This window comes from Terrapene carolina, unplaced genomic scaffold (genome assembly GCF_002925995.2).
Source record: "Terrapene carolina triunguis isolate 2854851 unplaced genomic scaffold, T_m_triunguis-2.0 Scaffold210, whole genome shotgun sequence".
Lineage (NCBI taxonomy): Eukaryota > Metazoa > Chordata > Testudines > Emydidae > Terrapene > Terrapene triunguis.
The window spans coordinates 27,299,119-27,320,753 of NW_020664561.1; the positions used below are offsets into that span (position 1 = coordinate 27,299,119).

The 21,635-nt window shown below is 41.4% G+C and overlaps 1 protein-coding gene across 1 annotated transcript in view; it reads left to right on the forward strand.

Moving 5' to 3' along the window:
- The window catches only part of LOC112115856 (calcium-binding mitochondrial carrier protein SCaMC-1), a 47,941-nt gene that overhangs the window by 11,232 nt on the left and 15,074 nt on the right, over nucleotides 1–21,635 (forward strand). The window contains exons 2-5 of the mRNA XM_026655508.1: nucleotides 15,922–16,048; nucleotides 16,756–16,843; nucleotides 17,637–17,748; nucleotides 21,098–21,256. Coding sequence (XP_026511293.1) covers nucleotides 15,922–16,048; nucleotides 16,756–16,843; nucleotides 17,637–17,748; nucleotides 21,098–21,256 — 486 coding nt within the window. The remainder of the gene's footprint in view (nucleotides 1–15,921; nucleotides 16,049–16,755; nucleotides 16,844–17,636; nucleotides 17,749–21,097; nucleotides 21,257–21,635) is intronic.

Genomic DNA, 21,635 nt, shown 5'->3' on the forward strand with positions numbered 1-21,635 from the left:
GTCTCTGTACACAGAGAGCTGTTACCCTTCCCTTTATAGTTATGACAGTGGGGCTGGGATCCGGAGCGTCCGTTTGCCTCTTTGGTTTTTTGGTAGCCTTGTCTCAGCTCCTTGATTTTCACGCGGCACTGCGTTGCATCCCGGCTGTATCCTCTCTCTGCCATGGCTTTAGAGATCTTCTCATAGATCTTTGCATTCCGTCTTTTGGAGCGCAGCTCGGAAAGCACGGACTCATCGCCCCACACAGCGATGAGATCCAAGACTTCCCGATCAGTCCATGCTGGGGCCCTCTTTCTATTCTGGGATTGCACGGTCACCTCTGCTGGAGAGCTCTGCATGGTTGCCAGTGCTGCTGAGCTCGCCACGATGTCCAAACAGGAAATGCGATTCAAACTGCCCAGACAGGAAAAGGAATTCAAATTTTCCTGGGGCTTTTCCTGTGTGGCTGGTCAGAGCATCCGAGCTCGGACTGCTGTCCAGAGCGTCAACAGAGTGGTGCACTGTGGGATAGCTCCCGGAGCTATTAGCGTCGATTTCCATCCACACCTAGCCTAATTCGATATGGCCATTTCGAATTTAGCGCTACTCCTCTCGTTGGGGAGGAGTACGGAAGTCGAATTTAAGAGAGCTCTATGTCGAACTAAATAGCTTTGTGGTGTGGATGGGTGCAGGGTTAATTCGATGTAACGGCGCTAAATTCGACATAAACGCCTAGTGTAGACCAGGCCTTAGTGTAGCTCCGGTGATCTGATCTATTCAGAATACACTGAAGGTGTTAAACTAGCATCCCATAAACAATGCATTTACATGTAGAGTTCTATTTTTGTTCATCTCATCATATTACATATCAAGCTTTGTGATAAAGCTGAAGATGGACAAGAATCTTCAGGTGTTAGTTTCAGAATGATAGCAGACTATTCGGCTGTTTATTATATATCTAGATCCAAGATAAAACCAGTGAGATGTTATCAGATTGAATATTCAAAGTTCCAGTGACAATTTATGGTCTGGGTTGAACTACTTTCATTTAAGATCATATTTTGACATAATGGGCCTGATACTCATTTACACTAAGGGTATGTCTACACTTAACCCTGCTGTAGCAATTCTGTGTAGCCATTCCCTACAGTGATGGGAGAAGTTAATTGATCTCCACAAGAGGCAGTAGCTATGGGCTGGTCCACACTAAGCCCCCAGTTCGAACTAAGATACGCAACTTCAGCTACGTGAATAACGTAGCTGAAGTCGAAGTATCTTAGTTGGAAATTAAAGGTACTTACCGTGGGTCCACATGTGGCAGGCAGGCTCCCCCGTCGACTCCGCCTACTCCTCTCGCGGAGCAGGATTACCGGCGTCGACGGCGAGCACTTCCGGGATCGATTTTATCGCGTCTAGACAAGACGCGATAAATCGATCCCAGAAGATTGCTTGCTTGCCGCTGAACCAGTGGGTAAGTATAGACATACCCTATGTCAACGGAAGAATTCTTCTGTCGATTTAAGCACTGTCTATACCAGGGGTTAGATCTGCTTAACTGTGTTGCTCAAGGGTGTGGATTTTTCACACCCCTGAGAGATACAGCTGGATCAGCTTCACTTTTTAGTTTTGAGCTGGCCTAAGGCCTCTTTACATAGCCCGGAAAGTGTAACGGGACCTCAAAGTGGGAGTAAATTACATTTATACCCACATGAAGGCCCCTTTACACTTTCAAACTGGCGTAAAGGAGCCTTAGTATAAATGAGAATCAGGCCCAATGATATTTACCTCTCAGCAATTGGTTTGCACTAATATTTTACCTGATAAAATGTTGATGATTTTTCTTTTATGCCCTGAAAATAAACCAGCAAGTGACCCAGAAGTCCAGTTATAGTTCTAAATAAGTGTTCCGTAGACCTGAAAACACTGCAGAACATTGAAGTGTATATAACATAAAAAATACAAAAACAAAAAATAATTTTAGAATGCTTTCAACTAAACCAAACTTTTTGAGGTTTGCATTTTCTTTATAATTCTGTCCCTTTTGTCTGAGAGGAGGTTTAAATGCATAATTATACCACCATATTTATTACAGCATAGCTAAGTATATGTATAATCTGATAATTGTCTATTTTAAGTCTTAAAATGCCACAAAGCTAAAGTGTGTGTGTGTAATCAGATTGAAACTTGTGATAGATGTTTCTAGCATGTCTCCCTTTTATTTCAGCTATTAAAAAAGCAACGTCCCACCCCTCCCCTAAAAGCCACATAAATGTCACATAGCTTTGTTATTAATTTCAGTTATTTTTCTTGATGAGACAAGGTGAAATAAGCAGCGTTTTAGGCCAAATTAATCTAAATTAGTGCCTCTTCATTATAATGTAACCTGGATAATAACATTTCAGAAGTGGCTGTAGCTGCAGCAACTGCTTGAACAGAAATTTGGAAAGCTTTCCAAAAGCAGACAATAACTACATTTTGAATCCATATAGTACAGGATTTACCTACCCATGAAGTTCCTCACACATTTCTCTCTCAGTTCCCCAATTACCCCCTATGTTCCATTCAAATTGCATGACTGTTTGAGATCTTTGTTTCCTTAGTTCTCCCATTCTTGTGTCCTTCTTCCAAGCCAGATAAGTCGTCTTTTGCACTGAATGTCAGCTGTCTCATTCCCTTCTCTGTTCATAGATACTCTTTGATTTCATTACTATTGATTGAGTAATGAAATTGCAACATTACTTCTCTTCAGACCTGCAATAGAGGGCATAGAAGGTCCCAAACCTTACCATAACCAATGTCTTATCTTGTAGACTTCAGTGATGAAAAATCACAAATGTTTCCTCAGTAATAAATCTGATTTTAGTTTTAATAGGACATGCAGATTAATTAAAATGAAATAATTTTATGACCATCAAAGCCATATGCAGCAGGCCCTAAGTCGCCATTAAAAAGATATATCAAGTGTGCTTCTCATACTTAAGCCTCTGAAAAGTGAAAATTAATCTTTATGTACATTTGGGTTTCATTGGTTTTTGATTTTATTTTTAAGTAATGCTTGATGGTAAGGTCAGGATTTTATGAAAGAATGTCATAAGTGATTATACCTCTTCCTCTTGTTGCTCCAGCTCATAGCAACAGAAATTGCCCCATATGGACCCCAAGTCAGCAAAGCTCTTATACATGTGCTTAACTGCTTTGCTGAATCATGGTTTTGAGTCAGCACAAATGGGCCCAATCCAGTGGAAAACTGTTGGATTTTAATCCAAGACTTGTAAAGTTAGGATGATTCTGGGTTTGTCTACATGGGGACACTCACGAAAAATTAATCCAAATTAGCTAAAGATGTGAATTAAAACTGGATTAGTTAAACTGCATTCAGTTTTATTTAATTCACTTTGGAAGTGAATTAAGATGAACAGAATTAAAACCACTTTAATTCAGAATGAGAGTGTCCACACAGGGGTTTAATGCAGTTTAACTAAACCAGTTTCAGTTCACACCTTTAGTTAATTTGGATTAATTTTCTTGAGTGTTTCCATGTAGACAAGCCCAAGTGACAGGCTATCCTACTCAATGGACAGATCACCCTGCCAAATATGTCCGGAGTTGCAAGGAATGCAGATGGAGAGCTCATGCAAAGACAACTCATATCTCTTATGCTGTGCTACTTCAGATTCTTGGCAACTTTTAACTCCCAATCCATTAGACTGAGAGCAGGTCTATACTAGAAGTGCTACATCGGTGCAGCTGTACCGATACAGCTGTGCCACTGTAGCATATCTGGTGAAGATGCTGTATGCCAACAGGAGAGCGCACTCCTATTGGCATAATTACTCCACTTCCGTGAGAGGCGGAACCTCTGGTGACATAGCGCTGGTGTGGACAGCGCTTAGGTCACTGTAACTTGCATCGCTCAGGAGGGTGTCATTTTCACATCCCTGGCAAAGTAAATTAGATCAACTTAAGCAGTAGTGTAGACCTGCCCTGAGTTGAGAGAGTTAATCCAGGCTTTACAATGCCTTTTCTGCATGCCATAGGTAGCAAACTCATGGGATTGGCATCTGATCGGCTAGGCTCATTTTGTGGATTTTGTTGCTTGGCACGGACTGGTGAAAAGATCTCTTGCTCCCTGGTACTGTAAGAAGGGAGAGCTTCAGGTCAATAAATGGTGTAAAGTGCTAACAGGGACAAAGTTGTCATATAGTGATCAGCATCGCACATTTATATATCATGGTTCTTTCAAGCTTCTTGGATGGATTGATGTCAATTTTGGGAGCAGGAAGAGACCACTGCATATATTTTAAACGACAGCAATACTCCTAGGAAGGAAGGGAAATAATCCAAAATACAATGTCTGGATAGGTAAGCCTGGCCTCAGGTTCATTTGGGTTTGAAAGGATCTGTACTGGAACTATCCCTCAGCCCACTGCAATGTGGAAATACTGATTTATTTATAGTGCTGTATTTAGTGTATTTAATAGTGTCATTTACAGAGTTCCATAAGTGTTCTTTACAGATATAAATAGGACAAGGGGCCAAAGTTAGCCTTGGTGTAAGGGGTACACATCCACTGAAGACAGTGGAGTTGCACTCACTTAAGAAGGGTTGAATTTGATCCAAGAAGCTTGCAGTCTAATACAGAGGTAACATTAGACTAGGATGCAAAGATGATCCCATATGAAGGGATATTCAGTAAGCAAGCTTTCCTTCCGCTATACCCCCTCTTCAGTGTAGGGAAAACCTGTGAAACAAGTGGTCAGTATACATGACATGCCTGGTTTTAATATGTAATGTGAAAACATCTGGTCACAGCTGGGAAGATAGTTACTGTTCTTATTGTGGTGCTGTTTTGATCTTGGCTTTTTTGTAATGCGTTTGCAGCACTGCACTCTATTTACTAGTCATAGTTTACAGAAAGATCATGAGTCACTAATTGCACCAATTAAGAGTCTTTAAATGCTGTTTCTTTGTCCTTATTTTCTCCTCTAGATGAAGAGGCAGGAAGTTGGAAACACCCAGCGATCTCTTGGTGACTTCTGACTTTTAAGCATTCATAAGATTTAATTAATCAGTTAAAATAACAAGTTAATTTGATTGAAAATTATTTTATAAAACAAAACCAGCCTCCCTCACTCACCACTTCTTTATTTTGGAACAATGATAAATTCTGAAAGGGAAACTTTTTCATAAACTTTATTTAAAAGTGACATTTTCAGGGATTTAAAAGAAAAATCTACATACAGATATAAAATAACTTCTATCCTCTTCTACTGTGTAGGTACCATCATGTTGAAAATATCAGTGGGTCATAATTGTACCACTCAGTAATCTAACAATGTGCTAGGTCAGTTGTAAAGGTGTCAGGTGCAAAATATTTAGTGGCTTATTTAAGAGAGACTGTTGCAGGTTTACCTTGTTTGGCAATGAATATTGTTTGTTTATTAACAACAAATCATAACTGTGGATGTAGCTCAGAATACTGGGGAAAATTAAACACTGCAGCATTCTTGCCTATTTCCCCAACCCAAGTTTTTAATTTCTTCTAGTGTTTCATTCCACCTCCAAATGCTTGGGCTTGTGTTGCCTTAGTGTGCTAGGTTGAGAAAAGGTGAAACAGAGTTAGCAGTTTGTACAAAAGGCACCAGAAGCAGAAGAACAGTGACAAACTGTTCATTTGTTAGAAACCACAGCTTGAATGGTATAACATGTCAGAACTGGATGTTCAGTCAAAAAGTGGAAGGCCTTGATATTAAAATACAAATAGACAAACAAAAGGCAATTTTAAGGTTTGTGTATCATTAAATCTGCTGGTGTGCTCAACTAGTAGTTATCAGCATTGTTGCTATGTCTCGTGTAATATCTTTATTGCTTGGGTTCAAAGTTTCAGACAGTGAGTCGTGAAATGGCATGCCTTGGGGAAACATGCAAACAACATTTTTTTCCCTTGCTGTTGGACCTAACCAAGGGTGTGGTGAGCCAACAGCAAGTCTGTACCAGGAAATAGCAGGCTAGCTCTCCTGGCAGCTCAGGCTACCAGCCTCATCATTTGCCTCCCTAAGCCTCTGTTGTCTGGTTCTGGGGAGTAACAGGGAGGAGCCTGCATTGTAATTCATCTAATTACCCCTTATGGGGAAAGCTGGAGAGCAAGAGGAAGCAGCAGGCAGGTTCCAGAAGGACAGGAAGATAGAAAACAATGTCTGGTACCAGTCTGCACCTGCAACGAAATAGAAATTTGGTGGCAAAAGTGTTGAAACCTGTGGTGTCTTAGAAAAATGCCAAATTCTGCAACCACAGAATAGCAGAGTCCATGGGGCCCTTGTTGAGGTGAAGGAGCAATTCATATCTCAGAGTTATTGTTTCAGGTTCTCTTCAGACTCAAGCAGGCATCATTATATTGTCTATGCTCACAAAATACATGGGCTGCAGCCTATAATGAATTTCTGATCTTCCAAGCATTGCTGCTCTCTTCTTTTTGTTTTTAAATTTAGGGCAGAGAGGGGAAGGAAGAAGCTTTTAGTTTTGGAATATAAATTCGGGTTGTTTTTCAGTTTCTTTCATAATAAAGCCATTTTGTTTTCTGTGGTGTAGCTTCACAGTCAAATATCTGGGTCTGTTCCCAGTGCTAGGTTGGGGGGGGGGGAATAGAACGCTGTGCACCCCATCTATTTTCAAAGTCTGACACATTTAAAAAAAAATTCACATTTAAAAAAAATTAAAAACATACCTTAAAAATGTGTAAATTAACTGCATTCATGACCTATTTATTTTCAAACAAATGCTTTGAATTCTGAAAAGTTATTGCAATTAAATTTTTATTTAGGACACTATCCAGTTTCCACTGAAGATAATAGGGAGTCCCTTTATCTGATGTTGGTTTGCCAGAATGAAAACTGCTCACTGGATGTATATATTGGCCTGCTACATGCCAATTAGCTTAGCCTAGAGAGCATATCAAATGGGTCGATGAGAATTTTGCCCCAGTATCCGAGGATAAATTGACCTATTATGTGTGTCAGCCTATCAAAAACCAGGTTATCTGTATTTTTTTTTTTTTAAAGCTTATGGTCTTTTTCATGTGTAAATAAGGATCAGTCATGCAGCTATCTGATTGGCACACTTTTCCACAAGTCATCTAAATAAATGTTGTCTTTAAAAATTTCCTTTTATTATTATTTGTAGAAATGATATAGTGTATAAATAACAGACACCACTATATTCTGGCATCATGAAAATAATTCAGTTATTGTTCTTGCACTCATGAGTGATTGCTCTTCTCATATGACAAATGAATTAACAAATTACTACATGGCAAATGAATTAACAGATAATCAACTAATTTGCTTCTGATACCAGATTTTCAAACAGTTGGTGTCACAAATGAAGTATGTGCTGTAAGATGTCCACCAGCAGGAAACTCAGAAATGTCGGCTTCAATCCAAAACTTTATCTCAAAAATAAATTGTAGATTGTATAGATTGAAAAAAGATTTTCATCCTAGGAACTTCCAGAATTCTAGGGTGAGCAAAATGGATGATCCTTCTTTTGAAAAACTCCTCCTCCTCCCCCCCTCCACCCCCTCTTCCAGAATTCTTCCATCTCTGCCATGTCAAAATGGTTTGGAGAGGCTCGGACTGTGGCAAATGATTGTAAAGACAAAATTAGGGAGTCCACATTTATAACTTTCTACTGACTTCCATATAAAATGTGTTGAGTTTATAAGTAAAATTTGTTTTCTAATTGCAAGCCCTACAAACTCAACCAGGAATCTCTATTCTCTCAGACTCTCTTGTTCTCCAGTAATAGAGATTCTGTAATTGGAACTTAGTTAGTTAGCATTCTGTTGCAGCTATGAGCCAAAACATAATCTTGATCATTTTCCCATAGGGGTGCGTGGGGAGGGGAGGGGTGCACACAGAAGTATAGAGTAGTAATTTATTTTAGTCAGTGAAGCATTTGGAATATAAACACGTTTATTGGTTTAGATGGTGCTACTTCTAGATAGACAAGGTGGGCGAGGTGTAATATCTTTTATTGGATCAACTTCTGTTGGTGAGAGAGACCAGCTTTTGAGCTTACACAGAGCACTTCTTCAGGCCAAGCTTGAAAGTTTGTTGGTCTAATAAAAGATAGTACCTCACCCACCTTGTCTCTCTCTAATATCATGGGACCATCATGGCTACAACAACACTGCATACCACTTCTAGATGTCACATTTCTGACCAGAACTTCAGTGTAACAACCTCTTTCTATAAAGGACTAATCCAGAAAACAGACTTTTATCTCCTAACTAAGAAAGTCAGTGACAAGAAATCTGATGAACTTCTGAGTGATGTTATTAGTAATGACAGAATCTGGAAGGACCAACCACACTGATAAGGGTGTTTGAGTGAGCTCAGCTTGGGTGTCCCTCATCAACCAGTTGTTGCTAAAAGGAATGAAGTTATAGCCATAATCTACAGTGTATTAAGAGCAGTAATACTGAAACAAGTTGTACCCTGCAGTCAGTTAAGAATAGTTGATATAGTGCAAAATAAAATGTATAGTTGTTTTTAAACTGTGCACAGTTTGCCATGCTAGAGGAAGGCATGTAAGTCACTTTTTATTTATTTCATAACTGAGTGCCATGTGACCTTCCCCTTCTAAATATTTATTCACAATTGTCTAATCTCATGAATTTTGTTCAGAAGATCAAAAATGTTTAAAACTTCAAATATGGGCATAGATTGCTTTAGTGGAAGGGTTGGGGAAGAAGAAAGAGACAGTTAACATACCAAGATGTTTTAGAGATCTCCTCCTGGCCTGTACACCTAGCACATGATAAATTTTTAGTTTTCTTTAAGATCAGTAGATTCTTTGGATGAATCTTATTGGGCTACTCATTCTTGGAATGTGCTTTTTATTTCAAGGCAAGGCTACACTTGCAAATGTAGAGCGCTTTGAGTTAAACCAGGCTTCGGAGAACACAATAGGGAAAGCACTGCAGTCTGTCCACACTGACAGCTGTAAGCGCACTGGCGTGGCCACATTTGCGGCACTTACAGCGGCATTGGGAGTGGTGCATTATGGGCAGCTATCCCTCAGAGCACCTCTTCCCATTCTGGCACTGTGGCTTGTGGGAAGGGGGGGCATTCTGGGTCCTGTCCCAATGCCCGTGATGCATCGGTTCGCATCCCAACAATCCCCGTGTTTCCATCCATATTTGGTGCCATGTTTCAACGTTTTTTGTACTGCGCGCTCTGTCTTCCCTTTCGGTCTGCAGGAATGGAGCCCGAACTGCTGAGGAATATGCTGACGAGTCTTGCCAGCACGTCACGTTTGGCAATCGAGTTACTCCTTAAGATCCAAACACAGTGAGGACTCTGACGATGATATCAACTCGAGTAACGCATATGACACGAGATTGCTTGTGGCATTCACGGACATGCTCACCACCCTGGAACGCTGCTTTTGGGCTCGGGAAACAAGCACTGAGTGGTGGGATCACATCGTCATGCAAGTCTGGGATGATGAGCAATGGCTGCAGAACTTTTGGATGAGAAAAGCCACTTTCATGGGACTGTGTGATGAGCTCGCCCCCACCCTGTGGCGCAAGGACACGAGATTGAGAGCTGCCCTGACAATGAAGAAGCAGGTGGCTATTGCAATCTGGAAGCTGGCAACTCCAGACAGCTACCGATCGGTTGCTAACCAGTTTGGAGTGGGAAAGTCAACCGTTGGAATCGTGTTGATGCAAGTTTGCAAGGCCATTAATTGCATCTTGCTCACAAGAACCGTGACTCTGGGTAATGTGCATGACATTGTGGCTGGCTTTGCACAAATGGGTTTCCCTAACTGCGGAGGGGCGATAGATGGGATGCATATTCCAATTCTGGCACCAGCCCACCTAGCCTCCGAGTATGTTAATCGGAAGGGGTATTTCTCTATGGTTCTCCAGGCGCTTGTGGATCACCGTGGGCATTTCATTGACATTATCTCAGGCTGACCCGTAAAGGTGCATGACTCCAGTATCTTTCGGAACACTGGCCTGTTCAGGAAGCTGTAAGCCGGAACTTTTTTCCCAGACCAGAAGATCACAGTAGGGGAAGTCGAAATGTCCATTGTGATCTTTGGAGACCCTGCTTACCCTTTAATGCCGTGGCTCATGAAACCCTACACAGGGAACCTTGACAGCAGCAAGGAGCGGTTCAACAACAGGCTGAGCCAGTGCAGAATGACTGTGGAGTGCCCTTTTGGCCATTTAAAGGGCCACTGGCGCTCTCTGTATGGGAAGCTGGACCTGGCCGATGACAACATCCCCGCAGTTATATCCGCGTGCTGTACCCGCCATAACATTTGTGAAGGGAAGGGTGAAAGATTCACTCAGGCATGGAACTCGGAGGTTCAACACCTGGAAGCTGAATTCGAACAGCCAGAGACCGGGGCTATTAGAGGGGCCCAGCATGGGGCTGCAAGGATTAGGGATGCCTTGAGGGAGCAATTTGAGGTTGAAAGCCACCAGTAATGTTTGGTGCCCTGCACGGGAGTGAAGTGCAGTGGTTCCAATGTTAGTAGGAATCTGTGTTTGCTGCGCTGACTTACCTTGGCCCAGGAAAGCAACAGGCCCTGCATCTTTTACTTTATGCAATAATAATGTTTTCAAAGCCAAAAAATCCATTTATTTTGAAAAGAAACACAACTGCTTGGGAAACAGAAAGGGCAAGGGGGTGGGGTGGGGACCGGTACAATCACAGATTTGCATATGTCCTGTTATCATACTCAACCTTCCTGTCTGATGCTGTGCAATGAGTGCTGCACTTCAGGATGGCTGTAATGCATGGTAATGGGGGTTGAGTGCAGTGGGTAAAGGTCGTAGTTTTCAGGGCTGGGTGGTGAAGCTACAAGTGTTGGAGGCAGCTGGTGGCGATAACCTGGATGGTGGGGAAAGTGGGTTGGAGGTGACATGCGGGCACAAGGGAAAGAGTTTTGGGACACGGGCTGCGGGGGCCGGGGGGGGGGACGGGACATGGTAGTGCTCCGCCTGCATGGCTACGAGTGCCTGGATCGAGTCTGCTTGGTGCTCCATGATGCTTATCAGCCGATCCGTGCTTTGCTGCTGGAGCTCCGCGCTTTTGTAGCGGCACTCCTCATTCTGCTGGTGGATCCTCCTTTCACTCTCCCTCCACTCCTGCACTTTTAGATTCTCGTTAAAGGACTACTGCATTACTTTATGCAGCATATCTTCTTTGCTTCTATGTGGCCTCTTCCTAATTCTTTGCAGTCTTTCGGCTGGTGATAACATGGACGGCTGAAATCTCAAGGTTGCATCTGTAAAGGCAAAATGCAACACTTAACAGAGGCAGCATTGTTCACACTAGACAGAGCAATGATTCCCCCGTACTTAAGGGCAAGCACAGTCTACACAATAGCATAATTTGCCTGTCCCAAAGCAAGCACACACAACCCACGGGAGCCCCAAAATGGTGGCTAAGCACAGGGTCAAGGAGGACTGATTGTTTCACAGCTGTACTGTCCTCTGGGTTTCTGTGCCTTGGGGAGAGCCAACAGCTGCAGGGAGCCCCTATACTGAACACTGTCCCCACATTTTCCACAGGAGTTCGTCCTGGAAGATATCTTGCTGCTGAGGGTGACCTGGGAAGCAAGGGAGGGTCTTCTACTACAATGCGGCTTCTGCCCTGGCCCATATGCAGCTTGCCTGTGTGCAGCAATGGTCCCCCTCACCCCTCACAGCACAGTGGCGCGGACATGTTAGCCTGACTGGGACAAGGACCACAGTGGCTCTCCCAAGAAACCTGCGCAAGCGCATTGCCCAAGTTCTGGATGAGACCTTTGAAGAGATCACTGAAGCCGATTACCGTGATGTGAGAGAGCACATCAACGCCCTATTCCGCATCTAGGCATACAGCCCTAACCCTCCTCGCCCCAAGAGCCCACACCGAATAACTTCCTTCCCAAAATAAAAGTTGCTTACCAGGAACCTCCTCTGGTGTTTGTCCTTCCCCAAGCACCGGCTGCCGTGACTGGCCACCTTCCTCCTGGCTTGAGAACAGCTCCTGGCTGCATGCATCTAGGGATTCCAGGGTGTCTTCCTCCTCCTCAGTACTCTCACTCCCGCTTTCCTCCTCCTCCTCCTGCCTTGTTGAACTGGGCTCTGAAGTGTCCATTGTGGTCCTCGGAGTGGAGGTGGGGTCGCCCCCAAGTATCACGTCCAGCTCTTTGTAGAAACAGCAGGTCATGGGGGCACCACCGGAGCGGCAGTTTGCCTTGCAGGCTTTGCGGTAGGCATTCCACAGCTCCTTCACTTTAACTCTGCACTGCAGTGCGTCCCAGTCATGGCCCCTTTCCATCATGTCCCTTGATATCTGCCCGAAGGTACCGTAATTCCTACGGCTGGAGCGTAGCTGAAACTGGACAGCTTCCTCCCCCCAAACACTGATAAGGTTCAGCACCTCGCCATTGCTCCATACTGGGGATCACCTGGTGCATGGAGGCATGGTCACCTGGAAAGATGCGCTGAGAGCACTCCAAGCCTGGCTGAGCAAACAGGAAGGGGATTTTCAAAATTCCCAGAGAATTTAAAGGGCGGGTCTGATGGTTGGTCACCTGAGGGCAGGGCAGTAGAGTTCAAAGTGATGACCAGAGTGGCTAGAACAAGCATTGTGGGACACTTCCGGAGGCCAATCAGGGCGCATTAACAGACCAGGGTGTCCACATTGGCGCCGTGGCGCTCCAGCGGGGGCACATCAAATGTTATTCCACTTGCCAAGGTGGATTACCAGGAGCGCTCTAGCCGCGGAGTCCGGGCGCTCTATGTGCCTTGCCAGTGCGGACGCGTCATGAGTTAAGGTGCCCAGGGCTGCTTTAATACGCTCTAACTCACAAGTGTAGCCATGCCCTCAGTAAGTTGTAACTGGTTACAGCGGAATGAGCACTTATTGCATATTGAGTGATCTTGTCTCCAGATCAAAATAAGCAATGTGGTTTCAGTAAAATGTCATAGTTCAGAATAGCCATACAAATTTGTACTGAGATTGATTACCTACCTATATAAGTGCCATAGGTATGCAAGGCATTTTACGACAAGGCCTGCATAAGATCCTGTGGTAATATAATTTATACAGATAACACATCATTAGTATATGAGTGGGTGGCTAAGGTAAGTAGAATGGAACTGATGCGGAAGTTCTTGGGAGACCATTTTTGTTTTAGTGCATGTAAACCCTGATTTGCAATTACTTGAGTCATGTTAGGTTCTTGGTTCATTTGTTTTATAATCCCATCCTATTCAGGAGCAGGAGTGGCAATGGGGAGTGCCAGAGTGCAGACAAGCAATAAATTGGCAGGGATGTTGTATTTATACAGTGAGCACATTTGGATGTAACTGGTTGTCACAGATCCTAGCAAGCAATTCCTCCTGGCCACCCACTAGAGCCACTGTGAGAGGAATCCAAAGCCTCTGTGCTAGGGCTCTCCTGGGGTGTATTAAGCTTCTGGAGCCTCAGCAGGCTGCAGCATTGGCTCCTCCCTGAGCTTTTCTATCACATTTCCTGGGTACTGACCCTCAGTCTGCTATCGCTCCTCAGCCCACCTGTCCTAGGCCCCTAGGACTAGTGCTGGCCTGTGAGAGACCCCAGTTACTCACACACACTTCTCTCCCAGACCTCCACCCCAAAGGTGTGAAACTTCTGATTATAATTTAACTCTCTTAGGGGCACACAGCAGTTGTCAAGCAGTCAACACACACAAACTATGCACAGAGTCTAACAACTTTATGTTCTTTTATGGTTAAAGTACAGGAGAGTACAGATTATACAAACCACAGACACTAAATGCATGTCCCCACCTCAGTTTCCTCACCATTCCAGGGCATTCTTTGGGGTTGGATCGTTGTCCCTTGGGGCCATCTGGGTGCAGGAAAGCAGGTAGGGGCCCCCTTTCCTAATGAGGCTGCTCCATGCTGGGTGACCTCTTCTTCCTGGAGCTCCTTACTCAGCTTCTGACCCCTTCTTTCTCTTGCCTCGTGCTTCCTCTTCTTGTCTGGCTCCCCTATTCCTGTGTGTTTCTTTATTTAAACCCCTCTTGGTTACCTGATCTCTTTTGTTCCACTGCTTCTACCACCCCCACTATCTTTGGCGGTGTTAAGCTAAAACTGGATTTCTAAAGCTTCAGCTACTTTATATCATGACCTTTTGTGAGTTTCAGTACTATTGTTAACCTTAAGTATTTCCCACTTTCCCTGTCTTGTATGTATCTGCTACAGGCCCTGTCAGCAATAGTGGATCCACATACATATAGGCACTCCATAATACAGCTTCACAATATCAATCTGAATTCATAAATTGTACAGATATAGCCCTGATTCATCACACTTGTTTGAAAATATTTAAACTAGAAACATATTCATTTATTTTTTTTTTAGCAGAGATTTCAAACGTACCATGAGGTGCTTTGAAATATATTCTTCAGCATTCTGCTCTCAGATCAGGCTCTGATCCCCTGAGTGCATCTCTAATTCTGTATTCTGTCTCATTAGGAACTCTACATGTGTCGGGAGAGTGGAATATAGGCATTCATATCCATCCTGAAGTATGAGAGCAGAACTTCACCTTAAACTCTATACTCTAATCAGTGATTCTCAAACTTTATTCATTTACATCCTACCTTAAATTTTTGTGTGTGAAGTCAACATCAAGCTCATGTACCACAGTTGGAACCCCTGCTCCAAGAGATTAACATGCTATAACTCCCCATTTTCGTCACTTCTTTAGACATAAGCAGGGCAAGGTGCTGAATGTAGACTAAATGTCTAGTAAGGGCTTGGCTACACTTGCAAGTTAGAGCACATTAAAGCAGCCCCAGGCGCCCTAACTCCCGACCCGTCCACACTGGCAAGGCACTTAGAGTGCCTGGACTCCGCAGCTGGAGCACTCCTGGTAATCCACCTCCATGAGAAGCATAATGCTTGTTGCGCCTCAGCTGAAACGCCCCAGCGTCAGTGTGAACGAGGTATTGCATTACTGCGCTTTGATCGGCCTCCAGAACCGTCCCATAATCCCCTTAAGTCAAGTGGCCACTCTTGTCATTGTTTTGGAATCGGCTGTAGGAATGTGAATATGCCCTTTCAAAGCTCCATTTGTGACAGCCAGCATGCTTATCTGCTCCGGGACAAAGCAAGCCACTAGTGTAGAATGTTGCTTGCTGTGAGTGTGTGAGAGAGAGGTGGGGGGAAGAGGGGTCTGAACTTACAAGACAGCATGCTGACACACTCTCAGCACCCCAAAAACCCACTCTCTCTTCCTCCCACATACACACAACACACTCCCGGTCATACTCCACCCCACCCCCCGCATTTGAAAAGCACGTTGCAGCCACTTGAATGCTGGGATAGCTACCACAATGCACTGCTCTTTGTGGCGTTGCAAGAGCTGCTAATGTGGCCACGCCAGTGTGCTTCCAGCTGAGAGTGTAAACACTCGGCGTTTTCCCTGCTGCGGTCTCCGAAGGCTGGTTTAACTCCCAGCGCTCTACATCTGCAAGTGTAGCCATGCCCTAAGTAAGATCACAACTTGAATCCAGTTCATCCCTGTGTCAAACATGTATTTATATAGGCTGTATTTAACCCTTGGATAATTTCATAGGTAGGACTACATTTAAGAGTGTGTTTTATTTGTCTCAATGTGTCTTATCATTGCTTCCTAACGACTGTCTTATAGACAGTCATTTTAGTATAAAATGGAAGTAGCAATACTTTCCTACCCAGCGTGGGTGTGTTGAAGTTCAATTGGGGGTCAGTTTTAGTAAGCGAGGAAAAGTGTTTCTTTCCCAAACTCTACCAATGTGAGATGCCTGTCACAGTTGATTGTGCAGATCTTAATATTACAAAGCACCTTTCTTTCATTCATTCTTTGATCAATAATATTTTCTTCATTATTTTTCTCTCAACAGAAAATTTTTAAAACTGGAGATTCTAACAAGGATGGGCAGCTGGACTTCAAAGAATTTATGCAGTACCTTAAAGACCATGAGAAAAAAATGAAACTAGCGTTTAAGAGTCTGGACAAAAACAATGATGGTATGTCTTTATTTTCACCTGACCTGGGGTTCAAAAACCTGTTTGAAAGAAAAATGTGTGATACCAATTACTGAACTAGATTTCAGAATAATTCAGTACAAGATGGTTATTTCCCCAAAACATTCAAGGACCTAAATATATTGTTTGTAATGTAAATATTGTATGTAATAAATGGAGGTAAATTTTTGTTGTTGGAGTGTAAAGTTTGCTGAGATGGAACTTGTATTGCTAATATGGAACTTGTATCCTCTCCAATTAATTTCCATTGGAGTAGGAGCAGGCTCGTAATTTTGATTGAGTATCCACATCATAGTCAAATAACTAATTATATAAGGATTATATTCTCCTCCAGTTAACAGCCTTCAAGATGGCAGACTAAGGAATTTTGCCCTGTAGCTAGAGGAGCTGTGAGGAAGTCACTAGTTGGAAAAATATATTTTTCCCTCTTTGATAGAGGGAGACTGACTCACTAGGTGTTTGTGATGCACTTATGTATTACAAAGACTGAGCAGATATTATCCAATTATATCATTTAGGACTTCAGTGTAAAAGTGTATTAAATGGTCTGTGCTGCTTTGTTTGTACTAAATGATAGTTTAAAGACTTCCCAAATCTTTAAGTAGAACAAAGATCATTGTCATGTGAGTTTACATACTAAGATCTGAAGAAGCTTTTAACTTGCACATATTTTCTTTTAATGCTTTAAGGAAAAATTGAAGCGTCAGAGATTGTCCAGTCTCTCAAGATATTGGGTATAAATATTTCAGAACAACAGGCGGAAAAGATTCTAAAAAGGTCAGAAACTATTCTTATTTCTAGTCAGTGTTTGTGACTTTGTGTATTCTTCAAATGATTGTTCATAAACATGTTTACATAATTCCAAATCAGATGTAAAAGGATAATTTTTAATCAAAGATAACTATTGATTAGCAAAGTACAACACTGTCTAATTTTTATTTTCATATTAATTTAAGACTGAATTGGAGTCATGCTAATATTTAGGTATCACACCTATCTGCATAACCAACAGTAGTTGGCCTCCAGTTTAACAATAAAAACATGCTCTATTTTCCTTTTTTTTTAGAGGACTAAAGAGCCAGGCATACCCTTCCAAATGTGATAGTAGAATAGGAATTCTACTATACTAAGTATTTGAGTTCATAAAATTGAAAGATTCATAAATCGAACATCTCAAATTTACAGTAGGTATGGTGCATAAGTTGTAGTATGGTGTACTGCATTGTTTTATTGTCCTTCAAACCACTGCAGAGTGTGATTTCCAATGCATTGAAGACATTGGAAATGTGAAGGGATGTCAACTTGTTCTTCATTAACGTGATTTTTGTTATGTCCGCTTACCCTTCCCTCATACCCCAGTTGGGAAAAACGGTTCGTTTTACTGAACAGTTATAAGATTGGTATCCACTGCTGTATGTGGATTTTCACACTTGTGTGAGGACTGGTTTGCATGGGTTCACAGGACTTTAAGCCTGAAAAAGTTTGCATGTAGAGTAACCAGATATTTTATTTATTTTTATTATTTTCTAGACACAATTTAATATTTTGCATACTTTTTGTTTTATTTCAGCATTGATGCTGATGGGACAATGTCAGTGGACTGGAATGAATGGCGGGATCACTTTTTATTTAACCCAGCTACAGACATTGAGGAAATAATCCGTTATTGGAAACATTCTACTGTAAGTTCAGCTTGTATTTTAAAGGAGATCTATTTTAAGTAGATATATTTGTGTGTGTGAGATTATCCTGTATCTTTGACTCCTCACCTGGATTCTGCTTCCAAATCCATCTCTGCCAGAACTAATTTTAGAACTTCAAACCTTCTGAGAAGCTTTAGATAGCTGGTATAGTTTGTGTTTTTTCCTCCCCAGATGTGGTGGTCTTATCCCATCTTCCTGCCCCAAGTATCCTTGTGTGAGTATGAGTATTTAGTCCTGGATCAGTGAAAAGTCTAAGGTCCGGTATCTTGCCAACCATTAGGACTAGAAATAAGTACTTTGTCCCTTTGGAGAGGCCTCACAAAACAATGTCACGTAATAGTAAATCCTTTTTCTAGTTACTATGTGAATTTTATAACGGACTGTTGCTTTCGTGTGATCATACAAGTTGGAGAAGTATTTTAGCTGTTTCAGAATATTGGTATTGTGTCAGCAGTTTCATTTAACCAGCAATTTTATCATAAAGTTCACAAAATTGCTAATTTCATGTAGACTTTAGGTGTGTGTTTGCACACATACATGTGCATGCTCTCTGTAGAATTTTAAGTAAGAAGAATAGAATACGTAATGGCAGGAAGTAATGCACTACATTTGTCTCAGCCTAGGTAAGTTCAATTCCTCAGGAGTGGAGATCTTATTTTATTAATAATTCTTTCATATGCAAGCAATGTGAAGTTATAGGTAACCCTCCAGTAAAATATTGCATGTGCACAAATAAATAATTTGACAGAATGACCCTGATCATTTACGGGAAAGTTAAGACCACATGGCTAAAAACTGTAATTTCTTTAAATATAATGAGATCATTTGAATCCTTAAGGATCTGTCAGCCTTTTCATGATGAAAACTTGCTTATAGGTGTTTACAATTTTGGTTGATTTGCAGTACACAGTCTCAACCTGAGGATAATTTTATAGTTAAAAGTTGGAGGAGAATATTCTTTGACCTTTATTAAGCTATGAAACTGTAAGAAGAAAACTAATCTTCATAGTTTTCTATTTTAAAACCAGGCTAAACGTATATACCTGCCCTGGTTGATTTCACAATGGGAGTATCACATGGTTAATAACGTCCAGCTATCCTCTTAAATGCCTCGCCAAAAGAAAACATGAGGCAAATATATGAAATTGGATAGTTCTGGGTCTATACTATTTAGTGAAAAATGCCCAAGAATTTTTCTGTTTCTTAAATGATGACAATTACAAGTTCTTTTTCTGGTTATTATGGAACCTCCTCATCTAATCCTAAGTATTCAGTTTAGAAGTGTTCCATGAGATCTACAATTGTTGCAGTTGGCCTACTGCGAGAACTTGGTCATCAGCTGAATTCCAGTTACCACAGCAACACAGGTGGTGCCCTACGTAGCCAAAATGTTTGAAATCTTGTTTCAGTTTCTCACGGTAACAGCCTTTTGAAAGCTATTTTTATTTTAAAATTGAAGGCTCTTAGTTCTGATTGGACTCTGGTGAGCAGGAATCTAAATTAGCATAGGAGTGTTGTGGGCTGGCTATTGTAATAACTTTTATACAGTAAAATCCCAAAAGGTGACTTTAGCTTTCTTTCTTTTTTTTAGGCTTAGTTGTAAGGTGATATTAGTGTCCAGTGCATATAAGGCCAAATTCTGGCAGGTGCTATTAATATAGGCACAAACTAGAACACCCAATCAACATTTTCAAAAGTGACTGGTGATTTTGGGGGCCTCCATTTTGGATGTGCAACTGGAAACCCCTTAAATGGACCAGATTTTCATGGCTGGTCTAGACTTCAAAGTTAGTTTGGCTTAACTACATTGCTCAGGGTTGTGAAAAATTTCATGCCCTGTACGATTTAATTAAGCTAACCCAAGCCCTGGTGTAGACATCGCTAGTTCAACAGAATTCTTCGGTTGTTGAGGTGGATTTTCTACAGCGATGGAAGAACCCTTTCTGTTGTTGTAGTAAGTGTGTCTATGTTACAGTGGCACAGCTGTAGCTGTGCTGCTATAGCGTTTCTAATATAGGCATACTCTGAGTGTTGAGCACCCACCCTTTGGGAATCAGGCCCTTTTAAGATGTCTCTAATTAGGCACCCAAAATCACTCATCACTTTCAAAAATTTATGTCTCAACGTGCTAGGCACTATACACATGCAGAGAGAGAGTTCCTGCCCAGAAGAGCTTGCAGTCTAAATAAACAAGACGAAATGCTACAGAGTGTACTATCTCCATTTTACAGATGGGGGGGGGGGGGGGGGACTTGAGGCATTAAGAGTGGTAGCATCTAAAATTAAATTCAGCAACAGTATAAATATAATTCACTTTATTAAAGGGAAAAAATTAATCCTCCCACTCCCCAGCTACTTTGGCAGTAATTGCTTTCTCTTATTGGAAAGATTTTTCGCTCTCTCTTTTTAACGGCAAATGTAACTCATATGTGAAACTGGATTTGTAGTATTAAATGGTGCAGTCCCTCTAATTTATTATTATTACATATTATATGATGAAAATGAAGGTATATATTTAAGTTATTTATAAAAATCCATAGCCTTCTGTCATGGGAAACCTTACCCCGTCACCTTTGATAATGTTCACTGTTGTTCAAGTTGAACAGTAAATATTTTAAAGTAAACACCCATCTGGCAGGGAGATTTCAGACTTTCACAACTGAATGATAGTCACTAATGTCTTTTCAAAACATTCAGTAAAATTGTTGGTTGGAACAAGAAAGATCATAATGGATTAGTGAAATGAATCATATAATTAGGTGCTATATTAATTTATCAATAGAAAGCTATTTTTAAATGTGTGTCTGTAAAATACATGAATAAATTACCTTGAATGATTAATCTCTTGACAGCATCTTTAAGAGATTATCAAACTAATCCTTAAAGGCTGCCTGGATGAAAGGTTAGTAGCTGGTAAGCATTTTGGACTTGGACACTGTCTGGAAATCTTTACTGAGCTTGACAAAATGTCTTCATTACAGCTATGCTCAAGAAAGGAGTTTGTCATAATTTTTAATGATGATGGTGCTGTCTTTGAAATGGTGGGTTTTGGGTGGTGGTATTCTAAATATATTTAAAGGGAACAAAGGGTCACTTTTGATTTTTGTTGTATAGAATTGCTCTTACTGTAATTTCATTCCATTGTTATACAATTCAAGTATGTACATTACAGATTATTGATAACTATTTTTATGTCTTTAATGTAACTTTTTTATACATTGTCATTTGGTATGGTATCTATTTGTAGTCAAGCCAGTGTCAGAACTATCAGTAAAATCACTAAATAGGAAATATAGTTATTGCCCCTTTCTGCTTTGTATTATGACAGGTGTTGGATATAGGAGATAGCTTGACTATCCCAGACGAATTCACAGAGGAAGAGAAAAAGTCTGGGCAGTGGTGGAGACAGCTGTTATCAGGAGGAGTGGCTGGTGCCGTCTCTCGAACAGGTACAGCACCATTAGATCGCCTTAAAGTCATGATGCAGGTGAGTTGCAATATCTAAGCAATTTTTTTAATTCTGGTAAATCACTTTTCCCCTTTAGCATAATCTGGGCCATGTTGTGGCAGTTTTTTAGAGGAGTTCCAGCTGGCTGGGAGTTTTTGTAAATTAATAGCAGAATATAGCCTCTTACTTCTAGAGAGGCTCTCGTGCTTTTAAAACTGTTTCATAATTTGTATTGATTTAGGTCCTAATCCTGCAAAGATTGACTACATCTAACTATTCTTGTGGGCATAATTGTTTGCAGGATTAGGCCGTGATTTGTAGATGTCTTTTGCACCCTGATGGTTGCATGTTTGTTTTATGCATTTTGTTGCTTTTTTTTTTTTTTTTTTTTTTTTTTTTTTTTTTTTTTTTTTTTTTT